General features: G+C 47.0%; 2 protein-coding genes and 1 pseudogene across 2 annotated transcripts; 1 reads left to right on the forward strand and 2 right to left on the reverse strand.

The window, feature by feature from the left end:
• Window positions 1–914: 914 nt before the first annotated feature.
• On the reverse strand, window positions 915–1,865 carry LOC130879992 (olfactory receptor 51G2-like). The gene has a single exon (XM_057778798.1). The coding sequence runs from the start codon at window positions 1,863–1,865 to the stop codon at window positions 915–917; it is 951 nt and encodes a 316-aa protein (XP_057634781.1).
• Window positions 1,866–13,534: 11,669 nt separating this feature from the next.
• Trim21 (tripartite motif containing 21) lies at window positions 13,535–20,542 on the forward strand. Its single transcript, XM_057779173.1, has 7 exons — window positions 13,535–13,591; window positions 14,613–15,026; window positions 15,389–15,484; window positions 16,500–16,730; window positions 18,343–18,365; window positions 18,932–19,032; window positions 19,304–20,542. Exons 2-7 carry the CDS (start codon window positions 14,631–14,633, stop codon window positions 19,846–19,848), a joined length of 1,392 nt encoding a protein of 463 aa, XP_057635156.1. The 5' UTR covers window positions 13,535–13,591; window positions 14,613–14,630; the 3' UTR covers window positions 19,849–20,542.
• A 4,156-nt stretch (window positions 20,543–24,698) lies between these two features.
• Window positions 24,699–25,633, reverse strand: LOC130879993 (olfactory receptor 52B4-like; annotated as a pseudogene).
• Window positions 25,634–26,725: the final 1,092 nt, after the last annotated feature.

Here is a 26,725-nt window from a genome sequence, read left to right on the forward strand (position 1 = left end):
GTTTGGGAAGGAATGAATATGGTCAAAATACGTTGCTTGAAATTCTCAAAGAATTTTTAAAAGATTTTCCCTAAGCTGCAAGTAAGTGCAATATTGTCATCTGTGTTTCCCCATCACCCGCCCCCTCTGTGCTTGTTGACACAGGAGTCAGTTAATACAAAATTTGGGGGAAGACAAATAAGCATAGTTTATGACAGTTCTTCCTTGGGTTTATGCACAAAATGCAAAGGGAAATCTAGGAAGGAGAAATGCCTGGGTAGACAGTGTGCCAATTATTTTAACTATCAATCTGACACAACCTAGAACCACCTGAGAAGGGAGTCTCCATTGAAGGATTTCCTGGATCAGCTTGGTCTGTGGGCATGTGTGTAGAGGGTTGATCATTAAATGAAACAGCCCATTCTGAATGGCACCATTCCTCTGGCAAGGTTCCTGGGCTGTAGAGGAGAGAAAGGGGTGGCTGAGTACACAGGCTAGAACCCATGTGTTTATTCTCCTTCTGCTCTTGACTACAGACATGATGCTTCCAGTTCCTGTGCTGGTGTCCATTAAATAACAGACTATCTGTAGACCAAATATAGACTTTTCTCCCCTGTGGCGCTTTTCACCTGGGTATTCTAACACAGTGACAGAAGTGAAACAGATTGATACCAACATTCTGCCAGTGACACTGGCAACCTGGGTAAGATGCTGCAGCATGGTTCAGTCTAGAAAGTTCAGCTCTGATTTAGAACATGGAAAAGATTATGGATGGAGTTCTCAGATAAGCTCTGTGTCTGGAGTCTATAATGATAGAAGCCAAGAGGGCCCCCAAAGTGTTCAAGGGTTAAGACATTCAAAGGCCTCAAAAGTTGACGCATTCACTACACCTCACCACCCCAAGATTCGTGATGGCCCACTGAGGTCATAGTGGCCTAGAAAGCCTCAACCCTCTTCTGTTGGAAGCGCTTTAGGAAGTCCTGACGGATCTGCTTGGACTTGATGCAATAGACGACAGGGTTCATGAAGGGTGGCACCAGGAAGTGCAGGTTGGCCATGAGCACCGCCAGAGCTGGGTAGCTGTGTTTCTCCACTCGGTGCAGCACAGACAGCCCCAACTTTGGCAAATAAAAGATGAGAACAATGCAGAGGTGCGAGACACACGTGTTGAGTGCCTTGAGCCGTTCCCCGGGCGATGCGATGCTTAGCACAGTCCGCAGGATCAGAGCATAGGACAGCATGATGAGAGAGGAGTCGAGGCCCAGGGAGAGGAGGATGGAGACCAGGCCGACCAAGCTGTTGATCTGAGTGTCTGAGCAAGCTAGTCCCACGAGGTCACAGTGCAGGCAGTAGCAGTGGGAGAGGACACTGACCTGAGGAAAGAGCAGGCGCCGGAGAAGGATGGGTGCAGGGAGATTGAGCAGGATGGCCCTTACTAAAACGGCCACCCCGACTTTGGCCACTGCAGAGTGGGGAAGGATCGTGGCATAGTGCAGAGGATCTCGGATGGCAATAAAACGATCAAAGGCCATGGCCAGTAGCACGCCAGATTCCACGTAGGTGAAGGCATGGATGAAGAACATCTGTGCTGCACAGAGGTCGAAGGGCAGTTCCCGAATACCCAGCCAGAAGAGCCGCACCATGGTGGGGAAGGTGGAGGCACAGAGGCCCAGATCAGAGGCAGCTAGCATGGACAGGAACATGTACATGGGTTCATGTAAGGCTGGATCTGTGCGGATCAGGAACAGGATGACGCTGTTGCCCAGGATGGAAACCACACAAATGAGATTGATAGGAACGGAAACCCAATGGTGGGAGGCTTCCAGGCCTGGAAAGCCAGTAAGGAGGAAGGTAGAGTGACCAGGAGTGCTGGTGTTGCAGAACATGCTGACTCCAGGAGGAAACTGTCCACCCTATGAGAAGAGACATTTGTTCATGTAGCCACTGATCTAGAAAAGGAGAGTTACTCACAGCCTGTAACCAGGCCACTGAAAAACAGCAACACTCCTCCTAGGAGCTCTTGCCTAGTTTGATTTCCTTCTCTGAAGAACGTGTTGTTGGGTACATTTCCTGAGTCAATTTCTTATTTTTGCTACCTGCCTTTTCTTTAGCCAGCAGCACCTCCCTTCACTGGGGCCTGAGCAACTTCTGTCTTTCACCAGAGTGAAACCTTAAAGCCTAATCACCAAGAGAGCCTTCTCAGGCTACATACTGAGGGAAGAATAATTCTGCAAAGAAACGGATGGTGGCCAGCAAGATACCTCAGCTGGTAACAGCGCCTTCTGCCAAGCCTGAAGCCTAAGTTGGATCCCTGTAACCTACACAGTGGAAGAAGAGAATCTGATTTCTACCATTGTCCTCTGATTGGCACGAAGCACACGCACATGCGCGTGCGCGCGCACACACACACGCACACACAGGCTCGCACATGCGTGCACACGCGCACACACACACTAAGTGTGATAGATATTTTTTAATTTTAGGATGAGAATACAAACAAAACATACGGCCCAGTGAGAGGAGGGTGGCTGCATTGTCCCTTAGAGGTGGGTTTTCCACCTGACACTGTCATCAAGTATGCCGGAAAGGACGGTCGACCCAACGGTGTGGGTGCAGAAGCATCCCCTTAGGGGGCTGGCTGCTCTCCCTTCTGCTGCTGGTGTGTACATTTTCTGCGAGCCTTCTGGGAAAGGCTTTCTGGGAGGAAAACAGGTTCTTTACTTTGTTATATCTCATTTTAGTCGTTGCTAACTGTTCAAATGTGCGGAGTGTTTCATACCTATTAATGTGTACGTTATATAATAATCGATTCAGCCAGCTAACATTTTACCCCTTAAGCATATTTAAATTTTTGGTGAATGTGCAATAATTGTACATATTTGTAAAGAACCATGTGATATTTCAATACATACATGCAATGTGTACCAGTCAAAATAGCCTCTTCAAATGGGCTCACTGGTGACGAATTTCTCTCCTGTGAAGATGAACTGGCTTGAAAGAAGTGGCCAAGGATTCCTCAGAGTCTGGTAAGCAAGGCAAGGTGGGAATTTACCAAATGCATTCAATCTTGCTAGTGCTTTTTCCAGTCCTACATCCATCTCATCCTGTACATAAAGCTTTCATATGTGATCCTGACCTTCCTATAGGCATAGGGCTCTGGTCACGGACTAAACTAAAGAGCAGTTTCTCTGAAACCACCCCTTTCAGCCCTCTTACTACAAAAGCTCTTAGATGGGTTCAGCTACCTCGAAGGTCTCCTTGGCTGGGAACAGAGCGGGGGTGAGGTTGGTGATGAGCTGACAGAGCTCAAGGGCATCACATGATGTCAGGCAAAGCAGAATCACATGCTCCCAGAACCCCAGGATTAATAAAGCTCTGCCCAAGAGCACAGACTGAAGTGTGCACTCTCTCCTGTCTTCACACACCATACTGAAGTGTGCGCTCTTCTGTCCTCACATACCAGACTGAATTGTGTGTGCTCTCCTGTTCTGACACACCAGACTGAAGTGTGTGCTCTCTTGTCCTCACACACCAGACTGAAGTGTGTGCTCTCTCCTGTCCTCATACACCAGACTGAAGTGTGTGCTCTCTCCTGTTCTGACACACCAGACTGAAGTGTGTGCTCTCTCCTGTTCTCATACACCAAACTGAAGTGTGTGCGCTCTCCTGTTCTGACACACCAGACTGAAGTGTATGCTTTCTCCTGTTCTCATACACCAGACTGAAGTGTGTGCGCTCTCCTGTCCTCATACACCAGACTGAAGTATGTGTTCTCTCCTGTTCTGACACACCAGACTGAAGTGTGTGCTCTCTCCTGTTCTGACACCCAGACTGAAGTGTGTGTTCTCTACTGTTCTCAAACCTCACACATCACTTTCTCCCAGCTTCTCGCCCCAAAGCACAGCTGACCTTCCCTTGTCCACCTAGCATTGCACACTGGTCTACATTACGGATTGAATGAACAAAACACTAACCTCTCTCATCCCTCCCAAAGCCACAGTCCCTTTTCTGTGGATTCCTGTCTCCTTTCCTTTGTTTTATCCATAAAACACTCAAAAACCTGTCCTTTTACTCTGAATATATTCTCCTAATCAGCTAATCTTTGAACTTTCTCTTCTCTTCAGATCCCAATGAAACTAATCAATCCAAACCCACACCATTCTTCTGAGTAACGAATCGGCTCCATTGTCCCGTTTACTGCAATCTTTGTGTATTTCAGTTTTCAAGTTTCCATTTATTTAATTAGGCTCAAAATATTTACGGAAAGTTCAGTATAAGTACTTAAATTGATACATAAACAGCTAAGAATTGATAAATGAATCAAAGAATGAATGTGTAAATAAATAAATAAATAGGGGGCACTTCTGTTCGGGCAACTCTGGCATTTGTGAGCATCGATGGTCCCTGATGTACAGAGGAGCAGAGCTAAGCGGTCTCCATGGTGCCCATCTTATGTCTCTAATCTTTTCAGTCACCTTTCCCCTACGTACCCTGAATTGGTAAGATATCCTTCTACTCATCGAATTTGCTGTTTGATTGTTTTAAAATATGTTGATTAGGATATAGCACTTACACAAGAAAGTCTGCAAATCAAAAATGTAAAGTTTGATGGATTCCCGCAAGGTGAGTATATCCACGTAGCCGAATACTGAGGGCCAGGAGGGCCAGCAAGATGGCTCAGAGTAAAGGTGCTTGCTGGGCAAGCTTGGCAAACAGAGTCACTCCCCATGTAAAGGTGGAAGAAAAGAACCATGTCCACACAGCAATCCTCTGATCTGCACACGTGTGCATAGCATGTCCACCTCTATTCCCCTCCCTCCCCCCCCACACTCACTCAAAAAAATAATAGTACAGTTTAAAATAAAAAAACAAGTGTTTTCAGAATCTCCAGGTTCAATGACTGTTTCCAGTGACTCCATCCTCCCCCTATCTTGATTCATGACACCAAAGATGAATGTCACAAATCTTGAAACTTTATATAATTATAATCATACAGTGTGCACATGTAATTCACTCAACTTTATATCTATGACACATCCATACCACTGCATCTACTTGCAATTTGTTCATCTCTTTGCTGGAGGATTCTTCCATCGTAAGTATATACAACAGCATGTGTCTGACATGGTGTCTACTTCACCTTGTCAGTTCGTTCTCTCATTCAGTGAAAGTTTGGGGACCTCAGAACTCAGGAAACCCAGTGCAAGAGGAGGCGGAAGGAGTGGAGTAACCAGAGGGGACAGAGGACACCAAGAGAACAAGGCCCTCTAATCCAACCAAGCAAAGCTCATGTGAACTCACAGAGACTGAAGCCGCAAGCACTGGGTCTGCATGGTGTGCACCAAACCCTCAGAGTATATGTCATGGCTTTGAGTTTAGTACTTTTGTGGGACTCTCGTTGCGCGAACAAGCAGGTCTATTATTCTTATGCCTGCTCTTGAGGCTTTTTCCTTCTGTTGGTTTGCTTTGTCATCTGTTATAGATATATAGAGATAGATAGATAGATAGATAGATAGATAGATAGATAGATAGATAGATAGAGATATATACATACATATACACTAAATATCATGAAATGCTTTGCATTTTCATCAGTGTTATATTTTAGATGACAATAAAGATGTAGTTTGGATTGCTTCTTGAAAAAAAAAGAAAGAAAGTCTAAGGACACTCTTGAGTAATGAAAACTCAGAAATATAAGCTCTTAATCAGTATCAAAGTTCCGTCATTCCTTCTTTTGCCCTATTTTAAAGCACATCTCTCTGGAGAATTGTGAGGATGAAGCTTGCTGAAGGAAAGTTCGTGGCAGGCATCATCTTGTCTGTCTGAATCCTACAGTCTCCCCGCATTGTGTGCACACCTGTATGCTCTGCCTAAGCCTCTCTGTCACACAAGTCAAACCACACTTGGTCTCACACATAAACATGAGCAACTATCCAGTCAGAGTAACACTGCAAGGGCTACCCTCTACCCTTCAGCCCCAGTGAGTGTGGCCTCCAGAAGCTGTGTTTCTCAGCTTGAGCCAGCATCATCTCCTTTCATGTAATAAAGGACCATGAGACTGATGTCGCAGAGTGCTCATGAACATGGGAAAGACTGCACACTGTTTTACACATTGTAGAATTGATGAAAGGGCAATGCTAACCATGCCCTAGCCTAGATTCTATAGCCCACATCTCATGAAGCCCCCACCTTCCAAAGCCTTTGAGTGGCCTTGTCTCCTTCCTGAAGATGAGAAAACAATCGAAGAGACAAAAATTCCTGTCTTACCTCATTAGAAGTAAGCAGAAGAAACATATGACTTGATACCAATGCTGGTGTGCCTGCCATCAGCATTTTCGCTCCCAAAATATTTTTAAAATAACCATCTCTTCCTACATGTATTAAGTGCTTGGTACATGAGTACTGACATGGCTACCACACACATACTTCACACCTATCACAGCAGTAAAGCACACCTGCAATGCCAGTACATAGGAGGGGTTGGGATAAGAAGATTGTGGGTTTGAGGCCAGTCTAGGCTATACAATGGCTCCAATAATAATAATTTTATAATAATAATAAATTCCCTACTTATTAAGGGTTTGCTATATTATGAGAATAGAATTATCCTCCCATTTTCACATGGGAAAACTGAGACACCAAGTAATTTGATGACTTGCCTAAGACCATGAAGTGAAGAAGTGAATGGCCAGAGTAGAATTCGAGGCAACCTGATCCCAGGGGCTCTTAGGCACCATGTTATGATTGCTTCTTCTATTATCTATTGGACCTACTAACATGATTAGTGCTGGAAATGCCTGTCTCCAAAGAGGTGACAGGAAGCTACATACTTGAGAGTGCTGGTCCTCTAGCACCCCTGCCTCCTTCATGACCCCTTTAGTGTCCCAGGCACCAGTCCTTGAGAATTCTCAGATTTCTACATCCTACACCAAAAGGAGCTCACGAACTTAATGGCCACCCTGTGTGTAAACCATGTGGATCAGATATGGAGTTATGGCTGAGGAAGAACATTCTCAAAGCAGGAATCTCCTAAGAGGGACCCAGACACTTGATCAAAGTAGATGTAGAGGGAGCAGGAGGACAGGGCTGAGGAAGAGATAAAATAGATAAATGATGCACAGGTTGGGTAGATAGAGAAAAGTCAGAAACACAGTCAATTCTGGGGATGGAAAAAATTAAATTAGATTCCCTGTCCTTCCATCATTTTACCTATCCGGGTCCCAGAAGGTCGTGAATAGTGTAAAGTCTATTTGTTTTGCAATCAAAGAAGTCTATCACTAATAGCTTCACTATGAGTCTTGAAAGGAAATAGTCCAGCTTAGAGAAGGTTGGAGATCCCAAGAAGGTTTCTATGGCAACCAAGCATCAGTCACCAACACTCAAGGGAATGTGAGGGTTTAAGTCTCTGGCTTTGCCATCTGAGTCCTAGGGCCTAAAGGGAAGACACAGAAAAACAGATCACAGTGCCGAATCCTAAGCCTAGCAGAAACTGGCATGAGCCAGAAACTCAAGTTTCCTCAAGCCATGATACCAATGTGCCTCAGCTAACATGAGGGCTAAAATTACACTGCTCAGAAATAAGCTTGGGATACACCTGCCTATGCCAGGCACCCATGACAAGGAAGTTATGAACTGTTTGCAGGTTCACCAAACAGTTCACACTTCTCCACCTCCGTGGCTTCCAGATTGACTGAAGCTTTCATTGTGTACGTGGTAGGGAGGATGAGTGCAGGGTGGGCGAAGAGGTGATTTGCTCTGCACACCTCCTTCCCTACACCCCTTACAAACTGGGATCCTCAGAGTCCGTGGACCAAAACTAATAACAAACTTGGGTCTGATGCTGTCAGCGGAGTTGCAATGAGGTTAAGAGAAAAGAATGGAAACTGGAGAATCTTGTAAAACTTTTTGTTTACACACTCCTGATCTTTATAGGAAAAAAATTTTTGTTTTAAATAAATCAGATCCTTCTCTTGTTGTTATTCTGACTTGTATTAAATCTCTTCGAATGTTTTAAATAGTTGATCTTCAAAATCTAATCGTATGAGTATTGTCTTTGCTTTAAAACAAAGAGCAACTAAAATCTTACATTTAACTGGTGAGGTTACGGTCTACAATAAGTCCAGAATATATTTAGTATCAAGATATAATAGCTATAGACACTTAGAAGAAAGGAAGGAAGAGAGGGAGGGAGGGAGGGAGGGAGGGAGGGAGGGAGGGAGGGAGGGAGGGAGGGAGGGAGGGAGGGAGGAAGGAAGGAGAGAGGGAGGAAAGAAGGAAAGAAAGGAGGGAGGGAGGGAAGGAAGAAGGGAAGAAAGACAAACAATGATTGACACAAAAGCTTTTATGTAAATCACAAGCACTATGCCAATTTCATAGCAGGCCACTGGGCTCCTCCTCCAGGATTAATACGGATAAGCCTAAGGACACCTGAGCTCACTGCGAACATTAAAACCCTTTAACTTCCTTGGGCAATTTTAGTAGCATGGAGCATGTAGGCACGCAATATATATTACATTCTAGGCGGCAGCACAGAATTAAAGGTGCACACTCTAGGGGCTAAAGAAATGGATCAGACATTGAGAGCTCTTGTTGCTCATGCAGAGGGCCCAGGCTGGCTTCCCCACCCCACATGACAGACAACAACCTTTGAGAGTACATGTAGTGTGCATACAGACATGCAGGCAAAACACTCACACACACAAAATAAACTAAACTAATCTAAAAACATTTCAAGTCTGTGCTTTAGATCCATAAAGTCTGGGTTTGAATCCCAGCATTGCTACTTGCCACCAGTGAGTATTGGGCATGTTTTGATACCTCTTTGTCCTAAATTGCCTGATTTGTGAACAAGAAACAACACGAGCACATCTATCCTTGAGGGGCAGTGAAGGTCTATGAGATCATCCAGAAGTCATGAAGTAACACTTACTGCTCTAGTAAGTGTTAACAGGACCAGCATCATACGGTTAAGGCCTCCTCAGACCGAGTTAGCTTAGCAGAAGAGAGACTGTCAACTGCCTTCCTCAAACTAGTCAGAAATCGCCACTTAGATGGAGGTTTAGCGAGGCAGCTGATCCCATACTGTAGTTAACTTTGCCCCGCAACGGGCTGTAGAACACTTCAGGTTCTGCCTGTGCCTGAAGCAGCCACTACACGCGTCACGAGGAAGACCTATAGCTCTTCCCAGATTGGAACAGTTAGTGGAGAATTGAAGAACAGTGTTACCCTTCATCCTGAGGTGTCCATCTTCTCCTGCTAGTCCTTGATCCGGCCACCTAGGAACAGTCAGCCCTAAAGAAAGTCTCACAGACTCAAGTCCCTCATGCTAAGAGATCAGGAAAAGCCTTCATCCGGGCACTCTCACGTCTCAGGGGCAACTGACCCAGAGGGAAGGCGGCTGCTCTAGATGGCTACCGTGCTGCTCAGTAGCGGAAATGATGGCACAGGCAGACGGTACAGGCTCTGGTGCCCCATCCCTCCGCCCAGCCCTGGCAGCTCATCCGCTCACTCACCACAGCTCCGGAGCCCGTGTCTCCTCTCATCTGTTCCTCTGTTAGTAAGAAGCATCTCTTGCTCTGCCCAAAAAGGCCAGTGCTTTATAATCTTCCTGTTGGAAGTGGAGACATAACAGGTCTGCTGGGAACCAGACGCAAATCCAAGAGATTTACTCAGCTCACCTTGTTGAGGTCCCTGAGCTCTGGGACAGGCAGCTCTGAGACTTCGTGTGGAAGCATCAGGCAACTGTTTTAATACCTGATGAGTTTCCTTAGGAGCACCAGGAGGGCGCTCAAGACAACTCATACAAGAGTGGCTATGTTTCCTGAAGACCCAGCCCCATGAACTCCTGTGACAGACGGAGGCAGGTGGGGAGCAAGAGGGTACCTAGAGATTGGGCACACTCTGTCCTTCTGTGGAAGAGACCTTGAAGAATGCCTGTATCTAGAAAGCATCAGTGTGATCTTGCCAAGTTCTTCCAAAGAGGAATTAGGCTAGCCAGAAACACACACCAGTACCTTAGGCCTGGGGAACTTGGGAGAGAGGATGAAAACTTTTCTGCTTAACCCCAAGGTGGCGCTTGGAAATGGCAGTGTTGGAAGGTAAAGACTCCAGAAGCAAGCTTTCTCTCCTTCCCAGGAATGTCCTTGGTGATCATTTGCCTAGCTTGATGTAGTAGAAAACTTCTGGGCTGTTTAGTTCACCAAATATGTGATTGTGAACAAGTGACGTCCTTGATCTTTAGTCTTTGTTTGTATATTGGAGGTGATGATTGCTCTAAAGAATCTTTGCTGGATTAGATTAGGACGTGTGTGGCTGGGAGACCATGTACAGTGCTTCCTACTCTTCCAGATTACCAGATTTTGGTCCTCAGCACTCACATCAGGCAACATAGCTGCCTAATAAGCCCAGCTCCAGAGTATCCAGCATCGCCGTCTGGCCTTCATGGGCACTTGCTCACATGCGCACGTAAACACACACATAAAATAAATCTCGTTTTTTCCAACACTCATTAATCTGGTTTATTTCAGATCATTTACTTTATAAAATGACTGTACATTCTCTTTTAAAATACAAACTTTTCATGTGGAATTTTTTTTTACTATTTGAGAATTTCATACATGCATATACTGTGTTTTGATCAACTGTATTTCCTATTCCCCATTCCCTTTCCCCCACTTCCTCCCCTACTCCCCTACCATTTTTCCTACCAAATTCATGCACTTTAAAACATACACACACACACACACACACACACACACTTGAGTCCTTTAAAACCTAAATAAATTATAATACATGGGGCTCTTGGGAAAGGACTTATAAACTTTACACACGCTCTTTTGACTTCCCCATTAGATATTAAGAACTGTCTTTGGTGGCCCAACAAGCCTCCTCTATACCAACACACATATTAACCTTGCCCTCCCCTTGGTCAAAGCTATGGAAGAGTTTTAGTATGCTTTGGGGGGCGGGCAGAGGAACTATATCAAACTCATTTAAAGAGAGAGACCAGTTCTCCAGCCAGCACCTCAAGCCAGCCAACTTACAGCCAAAATTAATCTGGCTCTCTTTGTGCATTTGCTTACAGCATTTGATCCATAACGGGGTCTTAAGATTGGAGATCCCATCACTTTCTGGGGGGAGTGGAAGGAGGAAGCTGGGGGTCCCTGGAGGAAGTGGACTGCTGCCATTATGTATAACACTAACTCTTAGCCTGACTTTTTTTTTTTTACTGTGCCTAGGAAAATCTGAGCAGTTTTCTACTGATATTATTTACATTAAGCGAATGGAATTCTTCAAACAAAGTAATATTCCTGCATATGTTTTTCTTTTTACATTATGTCTGCCAGGTGTCGCCATTTTTAAACCTGCACCACTAAGCTATTTCCAAAGCATTACCTGTAACCATGAAACTGTTTTAGATCCAGCAAGTCCTAATAATGGGGCTTCTCCATGGAAACCATTCGTCTGGGATGGGCATCATCAGCTAGGACAGGCGGCCAGCAGACCTGACGAGAGCCCAGGTGTGACGCCAATTTGGAAACTTATCTGCTGTGTGATCTGGGTGTCTGTGTATGCATGAAATTCATATATTAAGGTGATGATGGCGACGATGATGCTGATGACGACGATGATTACAAGAAACGAAGCTGTGGCTTAGAATCCAGATCCAAAGAGAAGGCCCCATCTTAAGAAGAGAGCAAGTACGGGGCAGCAAACCTGCTGCGGCCGTATCTCGGACTTCCCGCCTTCCACAACCATAAAAAAAGAAACTTGTTTTTACGAATTACTCAACCCGTGGTATTTTATTGCAGGCACAGAAACCAGCCAATACCTCATCTATGAAGCTAATTCTGACGCACAGTTAAAATGAGCAACCTTACGCCGGGTGGTGGTGGCACACACCTTTAATCCAAGCACTCAAGGAAGCAGAGGCAGGTGGATCTCTGTGAGTTCAAGGCCAGCCTGGTCTACAAGAGCTAGTTCCAGGACCGGAACCAAAAGCTACGGAGAAACTCTGTTTCGAAAATCAAAAAAAAAAAAAAAAAAATGAGCAACCTTCTCTCTCCCACTCTTGCACCTCTCCCGCTCCTGGTGAGCCCTTCCTCTTCCCGACCGGTCCTGCTTTGGAGCCTCTTAGGTCACTAAGTTAGAACTAGGCAGAGGATGTCCTTCCTGTCCTGGCCAGAGTGGACTTATCCCTACCACCAGGGACAACTTTGGCTACTGACACACATTAAAGTAAAGTAGTCTCAGTGGAGACTATGATCAAAACCCAAAATACTCCTCCTCAGTTCACTAAACAGTCAATATGCTGGGCAGTAATGTGTGTCAATGGCATTACGCCTTCCCAAATAAAGACTTGAGTCACCTAAGGGGGGGAGGGGCGGAACCGGACTGGAATATAAAAGTACTATCTGTGGGTGAAGAAAATTTGGAATGAGTGATAGTTTGGATCTTCAAACATTTATCAACGTGGGAGTTGAGGCAGCTACCTACACCTATTGTATTAGTCAAGCTGTGTGCCCAGGTACCAACAGAACCTTAGGGTGGGTGTGTCAATCCAGCCTGCAAACAGAAACAGAGCGCCATCTACTGTTATATAGCAAAATAGACACCGACTCTTCCTCTGCCTTATCTGGGGATGAGGTTCTTCTCTGGCCTGCTGACTGCAGGAAACACAGGTCTTCAGTGGTGTGAAGATGTCTCTTCTGAGGTCTACAGCTCTCTTCGCTGACTCTGTTTTTCATTCTGCTTTCTGGGGCTGTTTGTGTTCCTGCAATCAAATCCCACTACAGTAGCACAGTCTAGACAGTATATGTCACCTGAGAAAATCTCTCCTAAATAGGACTAAAAAATTCAAAACATGAGATGCTTTTATGTTTTCTAAATATAATAAATATTAAGAAAAAATCAACCGATGTTTTTTAGTGTGTTATAAATGCAGTCGATGCCCACAAATCCCAACTCCTTTCATTGGGACAGCACCTACTTTAACATCACAAGGAATCAACTTTTCACCCCAGACTATGTGAGAAGAGGGGAGAAAAATCGGAAGATAAAGCAACGGGAAATTAACTTAATTACAGTACACTGTACAATTAATATATGCTAATAAAACGGTGGCGGGATCTTTCAAAGCCCAGATTTTAAAGAACTTCCAGTCTTGTGGGAAGGAATCCATTCCTGGGAGTAGCAAGCAGGTGGCGATTCATTCCTCTCCATCCAGACCTCTTCTCCCAGAGGCTCCCAAGTGTGACCTGAAGACCAGTGTCCGAGACAACAGATCGGTATCCTGTAGGTTACGTGCTGGGAAATGAGACGAGGTGGCCTCAGAGAGAACGCAGAGAGTAGCAGAGAGAATTCAGAGAGAACGCAGTACGCAGAGAGCACGGTCCCGGGACTGCAGTTTCCTCCGCCTGCCCCCTGGCTGACGGTGCCTTCTAGCACCTCTGACCTCTTTCCTCACTGTCCCCGCCCCGTCTCCGCCCTCCCCTTGCTCCACCCTCTTCCTCCTAGACAGACCTCTGAGAGGAAACTGAAAGTGAAATTTAGGGATCAGGCTTGTGCAGCGAAGCTGAGAGCAGTGGCCAAGGCTGAGGAACCTGGTAAGGTGAGTGAGGCTGGGATCCCCGGCCCACGTGGGACGGCTCTCTCCTCCGCCCCAGATTCGGGGAGCCCCCTCCCACCAGCGTCTCGCACCCCAACCGGCGGGCCCACCTGCTGCTTCTCTTCTGCAGAGTTCTCTAGTTCCAGCCCTGCCATGGGGGCTGGGCTCTGAAAGTAACTTTCCAGTGGCCTGGAAGGGCCCTGGTGAGTGGTGCCTGAGCTGAGGCAGGGTGCTGGTAAAGGTGGGAGAAGCAGGTTGTGACCTAGCCCAGAGGGGAGCTCAGGTAAAGCCCCGCCCCTTGAGAAACCTTGCTGGAGGTAAGTGTATACATATATACATGCATACAATGCAACCCTCGTGGCTAGGAATGTGCTCTTAGCAGGTGTGCTAACGAATGCACATCTTGAAGTACACGTGCATGAGCCTGTAGGGGAGCTACTGGCACACCTAGGCTGTATGGTATAGCGTATCTGTTGTTTACTTACCACATACGCAGCCCCTCATATTCGACCACTCTGCCTTGTGTGATAACTGAGGAATTCCTGACTCCTGTGCTTATAGTCAGGATCAATGAAGACTGACATAAGCATGTAGCACCCGGCTGGAATGTGGCGGGTCCATGGTAAATATGGCGTACGGGATATAGCCAGTTCTGCTGTGGTTAACTTCTCTGCACGTGGAGGCGTGAGATGAGAAAGTGTGTGGGAGAAGTGTGGACCCTGACGGTTAGCGGGGATGGATGTGATGAAGGTGGACTTGTGGTAACAGCATTATCACCGCCAATTTTCTCTGCCTCTCCTGGAGACTCAGTTTCCCCTTCTGCCTGACTGGATTGCTGGGTCAGACTATGGAGGAGAGGCTGCTGTTACCAGGTTGATATTCTTGCCTCCTTTCGTTTCTTCCTTCCATGTCATTCTCCCACGCGTTTTCCATTGCATTATTTTGGGGAGTTTTAGTTTTGCCTTGCTTTTGCTTTTGTCTTGCAAGCTTTCATTTTATCTCTCCCCCTCTCTGCACTCCTCAGAATTCTACAGCCTCAGAAATGTCTGTGGAAAAGATGTGGGAGGATGTCACCTGTGCCATCTGCCTGGACCCCATGGCGGAGCCAGTGAGCATCGAATGTGGCCATAGCTTTTGCAAGGAATGCATTTCTGAGGTTGGGAAAGATGGAGGTGGTTCATGTCCCGAGTGCCGGCAACGCTTTATGCTCAGAAACCTCAGGCCCAATCGACATATAGCCAACATGATAGAAAACCTTAAAAAAACAGCCCAGGATGCCAAGAAGGGCAGCGCCGAAGACCGCTGCATAAAGCATGGAGAGAAGCTTCACGTGTTCTGTGAGGAAGATGGGCAGGCCCTTTGCTGGGTGTGTGCCCAGTCTGGGAAACACCGTGACCACACCAAGGTCCCTATCGAAGAGGCCGCTCAGGTGTACCAGGTGAGGCCCTAGCACAGAGATCTGCGTGGGTATAAAAAGATGGCCTAGGAAGGATGCTTTGTTCCCCAGAACAGTGGCTGAGAGTCACCCCTATAGCTGAGAAGTTGGGGAATAGAAGGTTATTTTCTTCGTTCACTGAGAGGAACTTACACATCAAACGCAAGCTTATTTCTCAGGAGCTGAGGCTACCATGGGTCTGCTACACGAATCATGTGTTTTGGCTTCCTGGTGAACGAGAGATGTAATGACCCAGACCCCATCCCCCTGTCAGTGTAGCTCTGTTTTGTAAGACATACTAGGCTTTCCCCAAAGTCTTCCCATCCCCCTCTAGCTGGTGACTAACCTGCCACCTTTCTCTGCAGGAGAAGCTCCGTGTGGCTTTAGAAAAACTGAAGAAAGGGAAAGAATTGGCCGAGAAGCTGGAAATGGATCTTGCGAAGCAGAGAACAGACTGGAAGGCAAGAGGCCAAGGATGGGCTGGGTCCCAGGTCTTGACCTCAAGCGAGCGTTAACCATAACTGTGCCTCTCCAAGGGCTGGGAGATTTGTTACATAGGTCACTCCCCAAGAATCATCCACACTATACCCCTAGATAGAGAGGAATTTAAGGAAGGGAGAGAGAGAGGAAGAAACTTGAAATCAGATGAGATTTCCCCCAATCTGGCACAAAGATCAAGAATTACTGGAGAAAGTGTAAGAAGGCCACTCCGTTCCTTCTGACCTGTCTCAGCGGATAACACTCTTGGGATAACAGAATCAATGCTGTAGTTTCTGGGTCTGAGGTATCCTGAGAGTATCCCAGCTGTGCCCTTTAGACAAAGCGTGGCTGGGGGAAACAGCTCAAAGAGATCTATGTAAGTCTGATGTAGGATGTCCACCTGATTGAGTGGCTACTTAGTGGCGGCCAGGTTATTAGTTCAAAGCCTGATAAAGAATTAAAGCCTGTCACGTTGCTAATTTGCTGGTAGAAAATGGGATACATTTGAAACTGACAAAACAAGCAAGGGCTTACAGCAATCACAGACCCCAAAAGAGGAAGTGGAATTAGCTAAGACTAATCAATTGTGGTGGCAAAGAGGTCATCCTGGGGTGGGAGAGGTGACCCTCCCATCCTGGGGCCATTGATGTGCCCCAGGGCTTAGAGATAGAAAGATAAAAGGACTCACATGGGTGTTGCTGGGTTTTGGAAGAAATGTTGAAAAATGACTGTTGGTGCCAGAAATTGTGAAGCTGTAACTTACTACGGCTCCGGCCCCAGTGTGCCGCTTACAGCGCTGTTTCCCTGATAGTTCCAGAGGTCGTGTGTGCGCTGGAGAGCGTGCCCTGTGCGTGGTATGGGTGTGTGCGTGCGAGCCTATTCCTAGACATAAACGGGGATAGGTGACCAGGGAACAGAAACGCCTCCCCACCAAAGCCTAGGAAATTTGATCAAAAATAAAAATGTAAAACTCCTGTCTTTGCCTTGCCACTGCAGAAGAACGTGGACATACAGAAGTCGAGGATTCATTCGGAGTTTGTACACCAGAATAACTTGCTGGCCAAGGAGGAGCAGAGGCAGCTGCAGAAACTGGAGAAGGATGAGCGGGAGCACCTGAGAGTCCTGGGGGAGAAGGAGATTGAGCTAGCTGAGAAGAATCAGGCCCTGCAGGAGCTGATCACAGAGCTGGAGCGGAGGAGCCGGGGCTCTAACCTGGAGCTACTGCAGGTAAGACACCCCCCCACCTCCGCCCCAGCACAAGCTCCCGGAGTAGCCAGAGCTATCTGGAACCACTCTAAAAGCAAGTGCCTCCTTAATCTTTGGGATACTCTTAAATTCCTGAACCGTGTACCCAGGAGTGGCTTCCATTTCAGGAGAAAGTGTTCCGTGTAGCAAGCAATAGACAGACATCACTGGGAAGCTGCAGTGGCCCATGTGTGGGAACTGGAGCACCGCCCTCACACACGTCCCTGGGATGTAGTACTGCGTATCTCCAGTGGTTTGTTTCTTTTTTCAAAAAGAATTAAATGAGAAAATCCATTCTGGTGCTTAGACAAGCAGCCATGTTTTAAAGAATGTAATTTATAAAACTGAACTGTGTCGTTTCCCTCCAGAGTGTTAGGTCATGGGAAGCTGGTTTTCCTTCCTCTACTCAACTTCTCATTTGTGAAGTCATGGAGGGCGGACAGGAGCGTGCCCTAGCGTTAGTCCGAGCTGCTGCGTTTTAAATTCTTTGTGTTCTCTGTGAGCCGCCTGCTTGCGTTTTAGCTTGTCCTGCTTCTGCAAATAGGACTCACTCTTTTCCCAAAATAAAGTTGGCCTTAAAATAATGTTTTCCAGAGCACATTAACTAAGAAATTATGTATTGGTGCTACTATTTCTTTTCTAATTTTGTCCCGTAATGATAACTGTGGAGTCCTAAACAGCACACAGACGGCTTACTGTGGGTGAGGTAAGTGCTACCGTGATCCCATCCCACGGATGAGGAAACCAGGGAGCAGAGGCTTGACAGACAGTGAGAAAGTCAAGTTAAATGTCGAAGTAGTAAGAGGCAGAGATTAAGATGACACGCATACATACTGCTCTTAGGATCACGTAGATTCCACGGCCGTCTTGCATCTACGTTGGAACATTGTGGACTAGATCCTTTCTCCCTCTTCCATCACTGTGCCTTCAGTCAGGTGCAAACAGACATTTCTCTGGGGTTTGTTCAGAAAAGCTGGTCATATTGGTTTGACGTGGAGGCTTTTTCTTGCCCATCACTGAACTGGGCTCCCTAGTGCCTGTTGACTGAGCCTAGGAGCCTGTCAGTTCCAACATTGTGGTTGTCACTCTCTGGGAACGAATATTCCCACCTAAGCTCCCTCTAAATATGGCAGAGGATTAGCCACAGCACAGAACAAAGCTTCCAAGCAGCTGACCCTTCCTCCCCAAACTCCTCAAGCCCATAAATGGCAAGGAGCTTTTCTGGATATCCTACCTTAGCCTTTCATTCTCTCCCTGAAACTGCCTCTGGGCTTCAGTTGGGTATTGCTATTTATTTTCCTCTTCTTCCATCTCCATGATCAACCCACCTCCTCCAAGAGCCTAGCCCTTCTAATTTGTTTTCTCAGTCAGTCTTTAAATCCCTGGCTGAATCCTAACTACAGCCATGTTGGATCCTGGATATTCTATGAGCAGTCCTCTCTGCTAAGAGTCAGCAGGAATCACCTGTGGTTCAGGGAAACGGTGCAGAGCACAGCCCCGAGGAAACATGGGTAATGGCACGTGCCTTGAGGAGTTAGGTCTCAGTGATCAATCAGAAACTCCAGAATTGACTCTATGTCTCTTCTCTCCCCAGGAGGTAAGGATTGTCCTAGAAAGGTAAGGACAGGGTTCCTCAGTTAGAAAAGGGACCGGGGAGCTTCGTACATAGAAGTGGTTACTGAGCTAGGCACACACGCACGGGGGGTTTTCCCAGGCAGCCCTGTTCTCAGAGACCTGGTCCTGTCTGAAATGTTTTCTGGCCTCAAAAGGACATCTCAGCTGATAAGTTCTCTGTTGTAGTTAGACTGTATCATCTTTATACATTAAAGTCCTCCACAAACAAACCAAAAAGAGAAAAAAGGGTGGGGGCAGGCAATCCAAGCATGCTGGGACTCCAGGTTCTTCACAGAAGAACCCAACCTCCTAGAGGGCTGCCTGCAGAAGTGTGTAGAATAGAGTTAGTGGTGACGTCTGGCTTCGGGAAGGAATGGGGGTTTCCTTGAGTTTCTTAGAGCTTGGAACTCTGAAATTGTTTCTTTCCTTTCACATGGACATCAAATGCACGAGTATTTGTCAATTTGTATTGAATTTAATTATCAGAGTGTCCATGATGAATGTCGTTAGGGCCCAGGGTAGAAGACAGGAGTGCCAAGTACAATTCTCAAACTCTTCTTTTCCCCTAGGAGTGGATCCTTGAACCTGGATACGTTAGATGTTACCTCCCCAGACCTGACAAATGCATGCCATGTGCCAGGGCGGAAGAAGATGCTGAGGACATGTTGGGGTGAGGTGACTTCTAGGAACTGTGGGCTCGAACGTAAGGGGACAATGAGGGTCATGGGGAGCACAGGATGGTAGCATGTGGAAAAGCCATGTGGAGCAAAGACACACAGGTAAGGTCTCCTCACCTGCCAAGGAAAGGGCCAGGATTGCTGTGGGTCACAAAGTAAGGTTCAAGGTCACCCCTCCCTCCTCAAAGGAGTTCACATGATTCCCCTCACTACAGGCAGAGTTGCTGGCCCCACCGGGACTTACCTGTGACCTTCTTTCCGCAGTCCATATCACTCTGGATCGCAACACAGCCAACCCATGGCTCATCATCCCAAAGGATAGGAGGCAAGTGAGGCTTGGAGAGACCCGTCAGAATGTGCCTGAAAATGCGGAGAGATTCGATAATTACCCCATGGTGCTAGGTGCACAGAGATTCACTTCTGGGAAGATTTACTGGGAGGTAGATGTGACCGGAAAGGAGGCCTGGGATCTGGGGGTTTGCCGAGAGTCTGTGCAGAGGAAGGGGCTGTTTTCACTCAGTCCTGAGAACGGCTTCTGGACCATTTGGCTGTGGAAAAAAGACAACTACGAGGCTGGCACCGTCCCCCAGACCACTCTCCACCTGCAGGTGCCTCCGTGCCAAGTTGGGGTCTTTGTAGACTATGAGGCTGGCATTGTCTCCTTCTATAACATCACTGACCATGGCTCCCTCATCTACACCTTCTCGGAGTGTGACTTTGCTGGACCCCTGCGGCCCTTTTTCAATGTCAGTTTCAATGACGGTGGAGGAAACTCAGCCCCTCTGAAGCTCTGTCCACTGAAGATGTGATGGTCGGACTCGGTGCCTGCTGACCGCACTTTGTGGACGCTGTTCCCTCCTCCCTGTCATGACCAAGGTCCAATGACTGCTGTTCCCTCCTCCCTGTCATGACCGAGGTCCAGTGACTGCTGTTTCCTCCTCCCTGTCATGACCGAGGTCCAGTGACTGCTGTTTCCTCCTCCCTGTCACGACCGAGGTCCAATGACTGCTGTTACCTCCTCCCTGTCATGACCTAGGTCCAGTGACTACTGAAGGCAGTTTCCGGAGACTGTTACTTCCTGTTGGTGTTCCTGCCATGCACGCTGCCTTTTTTGCCCCTCCAGGGGAACCATCTCACACCCTCATCTCTTTAGAGGAGCCAGAGCCCAAAATGAAGGCGTTAGCTGGAGCAATGGAAAGTCAACGTCAACTAACCTTCAACATCAATATTCCTACCGTAGGTTCCTTAAGGACTCCCGCCGGTGAGACAGACTCCTCACAGTGGACCCGAACTCTTCTAACCCAGACAAGACCACATTTCTGTCTCCTTCGTGTGACTTCCTTTGTTTTCTTTTCTCTGTTTCTTGGCTATTAACTTGGGCCACTTACCTATCTATTCCTGTATCGTCCATGGCTTGTCAAAAGGCGTCCTAAGAAACTGCTTCGGTTCTTGTTGGAGAAGTCCAAATATGTGTATTTAACATTGTACATCTTTTAGTTTGGATTGGGGTTTTTTGTTACCAGAGTTGTTTTGTTTTGTTTTTTATTTCTTTTGTTTGTTTGTTCCCTCGCCCCCAGAATGCCAACACACTTCATCTGTAGACTAGGTCAGGAATATCTTCCAGTGTGACAAACCAAAGTCAGAATAAAATAGTGACAGGCAAGAGCTGAATGTAGCAATGACAGTGTGCTCACGTCCCCAGTGATGGCCGAAGTCTAGGTAGACACTGAAATGAGTACCTGAACTAGAACATGAATATATCCAGAGCTTCAAAAATACCGTAAGAAGATAAAATGAAGGATGGATAAATGTACAATAAAGAAAATTCAGGACTGTTTTTAATTCAGTCAGTAGTTCCAGAAGATTTTCTGTACAGTGTGAGTGGAAACAGCTATGACCCGATGGCTGCCAGAGTCAAGAAACCGCAGCTGCTCAAACCAAAAAACCTCTCCACTGTAGCAATGCAGCGTCACAGAGACCCAGCTCAGCGCAGAACTTAAGCGACTAAAGGTTAACGTGTGTGTGTGTGTGTGTGTGTGTGTGTACAGCTAGGATGAAAGTACCCCGTTGGTGCAACAGGTCAGAGTATCGAAGCTTACTGCCGACAACAACTTACCTCAGAAAGCTGAAAGAATCATTAAAGTAACTGCTAGGAGGATGAGCAGAGGACTAGAGACACCCTTTATGTCTAATGAAGGCTTTGTACCCAGTGAAGAGGCCCTGGAATCAAACGGGAAGAGTGTCAATAGCTGGACTGGGAGAAAGCAGCTGTGCTTCTTTCATTCCAAATTTTGTTTAACACTGTGTGTTCTCCTGATTATCCATTGTTTTGTTTTTTCTTTGTGGTTTTCCAAGACAGGGTTTTGCTGTTGTTTTAGAGCCTGTCCTGGAACTAGCTCTGTAGACCAGGCTGGTCTCGAACTCACAGAGATCCCTCTGCCTCTGCCTCCCTAGTGCTGGGATTAAAGGAGTGCACCACCACACCCCAGCTGATTATCCATTCTTAAGAAATTACTTGTGGTTCTGTTTGTCTTAGAAGTACACTTTGCAGAAGCCGCCTCCTTTCTCAGTAACTTAGAGGTAAAGCTTTGACCTGTGGCAGAGCGGTGGCTTGTCCGTCCGGGAACGAAGAAGCTGACCATGGGGCTCACATTGTGAGTGCTGGTCACACCGTTTGGTCGAAAAGGTGGCTTTGTGGACCGCATGCAGGTGTGACATCGGTGGCAGGATGTAAACACTGAACTTAGAGCTAGTATGAAGTTTGCCAAAGAACGTTTTAATAAATAAATGCCCTGAGATTATTTATTATATGCTTCTGTGTTTCAGAATATCAAGCAATACCTGACAGATTTTAAATTTTTTCATAAATTTTTGTAAACATATAGTAAGTTTCATTATTACACTTTGGTGTCTGTGCTTGACTCACATTCCCCTCCAACAGCACTCCTCCCCTCCTCCTCCGACAGCACTCCTCCCCTCCTCCTCCGACAGCACTCCTCCCCTCCTCCGACAGCACTCCTCCCCTCTTCCAACAGCACTCCTCCCCTCCTCCGACAGCACTCCTCCCCTCCTCCGACAGCACTCCTCCCCTCTTCCAACAGCACTCCTCCCCTCCTCCTCCAACAGCACTCCTCCCCTCCTCCTCCAACAGCACTCCTCCCCTCCTCCTCCGACAGCACTCCTCCCCTCCTCCTCCGACAGCACTCCTCCCCTCCTCCGACAGCACTCCTCCCCTCTTCCAACAGCACTCCTCCCCTCCTCCAACAGCACTCCTTCCCTCCTCCTCCGACAGCACTCCTCCCCTCCTCCGACAGCACTCCTCCCCTCTTCCAACAGCACTCCTCCCCTCCTCCTCCAACAGCACTCCTCCCCTCCTCCTCCAACAGCACTCCTCCCCATCCTCCTCCGACAGCACTCCTCCCCTCCTCCTCCGACAGCACTCCTTCCCTCCTCCTTCGACATCACTCCTCCCCTCCTCCTCCGACAGCACTACTCCCCTCCTCCGACAGCACTCCTCCCCTCCTCCTCCAACAGCACTCCTCCCCTCCTCCTCCAACAGTACTCCTCCCCTCCTCCTCCAACAGCACTCCTCCCCTCCTCCTCCAACAGCACTCCTCCCTTCCTCCTCCAACAGTACTCCTCCCCTCTTCCAACAGCATTCCTTCCCTCCTCCTCCAACAGCACTCCTCCCATCCTGACAGCACTCCTCCCCTCCTCCTCCAACAGTACTCCTCCCCTCCTCCGACAGCACTCCTCCCCTCCTCCTCCGACAGCACTCCTCCCATCCTGACAGCACTCCTCCCTTCCTCCTCCGACAGCACTCCTCCCCTCCTCCGACAGCACTCCTCCCCTCCTCCTCCGACAGCACTCCTCCCCTCCTCCGACAGCACTCCTCCCCTCCTCCTCCGACAGCACTCCTCCCATCCTGACAGCACTCCTCCCTTCCTCCTCCAACAGCACTCCTCCCGTCCTTTTTTGGACTTCGGCTTCTGCCCTGGGATTCTTTCAGTGGAAGGGAATGTCCGCTAGGTGCTGTGGGCCTGGCCCTGGAGTTAAAGATCCCACAGTACTACCCAGATGAAATTTAGCTACGCTCAATATCAGTTATTTCCCACAATTAGCTGTCATAGGCACAGGGACTGCAGAGCTGGGCTCCAATGTCCCCACCGTATTCTCAGGCAGCCTTATCAGAGGACTCAGAATGCATTCCCCACAGGCCCAACTGGCTGCACACATGGCTGCTGCCCCTTGTTCGGTGGGCCCTACAGACTGAAAGGCCTGTTGATTTTCCTGAACTTTTTTCAGTCTGCCACCACCCTTCAAATGGACAGACATAAAAAATATTAAAGAAACATTATATCTGTCCTGGCTCCAGCCAGACAAAATCAGCATGATGAGAGATGGGCACAAAGCCCCACCCCTACCTAAAGAGCGTTTGGTAGTTGGTAGCTGCCAGAAGAGTCAGTTTTCTCCAAGGGAGTGGACCCTGGTGGGTAGACCACTCTCGATGAGAGCCATATCTCCAAGAGTATGTGAATGTAAACAGTACCTGGTGAGCTTTAAAGGAGGAGAGGACACAGAGTAAGACAGCAGAGAGGGAAGATTTGGAAGGTGTGAGGAGAGGGGGTAAATAGGGTTAAAATACACTGTATCAAATTCTCAAAGAAATAATCTTAAAGTGAGGGTAAAAAAGAAGCAATGTATAAAAACTTTAAAAATACTAAAGTAAAAAGAAAGAAATTTTTAAATATAGTTACAATTTATTCCGCAGTATATGTAACAAAAATCCTGTTTGTAGGTCAGCCATGCCACAGTTTAATGAAGATACCATCAGAGCACAGTCAAGAACTACGAAGACTGTGACAAGCCTGCAAACCAAAATGTGGAGTTTTTACATTAGACGTTTATTAAGCTGTAATGTTCACAATGTTTTAATTCAGTCCTCGTCAATCTACAGAGACCTCTAATATGAAAACTAATGATTAATAAGTAAGAGGAATGTATACAACACTGTACAAAACAATAATAAGCCTTATGCTTTTTCTGTGCCAGATGTTCATAGAACCAACTTCCCAACTAAGATATTTCTGTGCCAGATGTTCATAGAACCAACCTCCCAACTAAGATATGCGCATAAGTATGTGCACACCCCCACTATGTTCACAAGCATTGCTTTCTATTGCATTAAGCTACATTCTGACTTAAATGTGTTTTAGTGAAAATTAATGTATACACACAATTACATTGCTCCAGATTCAACGCAGATGTTTTCATTGTGATGCATTAGTAAAATTCATTGTAAGTAAAACTTTCTTGTTCTTTTAGTTACTTTGGTGTGGGCATCCCTCTTTTAAAGTTGTCCCAAACATATCCTAAGAAGACTTTCTGTGAAAATAAGCTGTTTGTCCAAGGATCAATAGATCGCCATCATCATCAACAACACCACCATCTTCATCAACAGCAAAGTCAGGATTCAGTCCTGACTCAAAAGCCCATGCTTCCTAAACGCTATCTTTTTTTGATCACATGATGAAGTGACTTTGAAAGTCAGGACAAGTCTCTTTGTATACTCTCCATGGGAGTCTGGATTCATTCTTCGTTCTTTGCAAAGTAGCTAAAGCTCTGTATGGTAAATATGCCACCTGATAATAAATCCAACTCAGTATAGTTTCCACCGTGAAGCCAAAATACTAAGTACACGCTCACGAATCTGCCTGGTTTTGATCCCATAGATGATGGGATTCAGCATGGGAGGGGCCAACATGCAGACAATGGCCAGTAGAATGTGGATATGGAGAGGAAGGTGGTGCCCAAACTTATGGTAAAAATGCCAGGCAGGTAAAACATGGAAACGACACCAACGCAGGATCCACATGTACCCAGAGCCTTTGGCCGGGCTCCTCTGGAGGGAAGACGGAAGACCGCATAGAGAACGAGGCTGTGGGACACTAAGATGAGCAGGGCACAAGGCCTAGAGTAGAGAGGAGAACACACAAGCCATACCAAACATCGACACTAACATCAGCACAGGCAAACTTAGCAACAGCCATGTGCTCACAGTAGGTGTGCAGCAGCACGTTGCTGTGGCAGAAAGGCAACTGTCACACCAGGAACACATCGGGGAGTATCCCACAGAAACTTCTCAGGACCACAGCCAGGCCGACCCTAGCAGCCACCATGTGACCGAGCACTGTGTCATAGGGCGGTGGGTCACAGATGGTCACATAGCGGTCAAATGCCATGGACAACAGAATCCCTGATTCGGCAATGAAGGTAGCAATGGATGAAGAAGATCTGAGTGGCACAGCCACCGAGGGAAATTGCTCCAGCATGAAACCAGAATATGGCCAGAGCCTTGGGCACAGCGGCAGTAGACAGGACGAGGTCAGCCACAGCCAGCGCAGAGGAAGAGGTACGTGGGTTCATGGAGGCTACGTTCAGTGATGGTGACAAGGGTGAGGACACTGTTTCCAAAGAGAGCAACCAGTAGGAGATAAAGAAGAGAAGAGAGATCCATGCATGTTGATCTTCCAGGCCAGGATGCCCAGCAGAATAGAGTGAATGACTGGATCCTGTGTAATTAAAAGTCGCCATGCCCAGGCCAGGTTATCCATACTCTGGAGTATAGGATATGACGGTCACTTCTCTCTTCCCAAAGACCTGAATGGGTTGAGGAGAACAGAACAGATCATTTTTCACTGGATAGAACAACAAATTTATCAGACAATTATAACACTCAGACTCCTAGTTCAAGGAGGAAAATGCTGGTAGAGACCCTCACCTCAAGGACGCTCGCTCGATACCTAAAGTTGAGTTGTATACACCGTCATCTTTTCCCTCTTCCTCCTCTGAAAGGCTGGTCCCATCTGAGGACCAGCCCTCTCTGTGTCTCCACAATAACCCATCACTCTAATGATGTTGCTCTCCTGCCCGCCCACATGCACCCATTACCATCTCCCAGCGCGTGACGTTCCCTAGAACTGAGTCACAATTACCAAGGCTCGTGGCACCTTTCATTTTTCTACCTGTAATCTCCAATCTCTGTCACTTATGCTTCTTAATTCTATAATAGTGATCATTAAATACCTAAATATTAAATATATTTCTTTTCTCTAAACCTCACACCAAAGCTATGAAATTGAAACTATCACAGTTTTGTACAAGAAACTGACAGCTTCACAAACAATTTGTTCAAACACTCTGTTAGTAGCCAGGCTATAATTTGAATAGAAGTTTAGGTAGCATCAAATTTCTTTTAAATTTAAAGACCTTCTTTGGGCCAGCAAGCTGGCTCCGTGTATGAAAGGTGCCTGCCGCCAAACCTGACCACATGACTGCAATCGCTAGAATCCACACAGGGGAAGACGAGAACTGACGCCCAAGTCATCCTCTGGCCTCTACATGCATGCCGTGGCATGTGCATAACTACACACATATGCACACCAAATAAATAAATACCATACAATAAAAATATTTCAAACCTCAGTCTCTTATGTTGACTACTCAAACCATATTTTGAGGGCTTCCATCCCATTTCCCACCAACTCTAGTTATGCTACAACTTCAGAAGTGCATCTGACAGTGTGGTATAGGCCAAAATAACACGAACATTTGAGCCGTCTGTGTTCAGTCCCGCCTCTGCCAGCTGCATGCAGAGACACACACACACACGCACACATGCTCACA

This window comes from Chionomys nivalis, chromosome 8 (assembly GCF_950005125.1).
Source record: "Chionomys nivalis chromosome 8, mChiNiv1.1, whole genome shotgun sequence".
Classification (NCBI taxonomy): Eukaryota; Metazoa; Chordata; class Mammalia; order Rodentia; family Cricetidae; genus Chionomys; species Chionomys nivalis.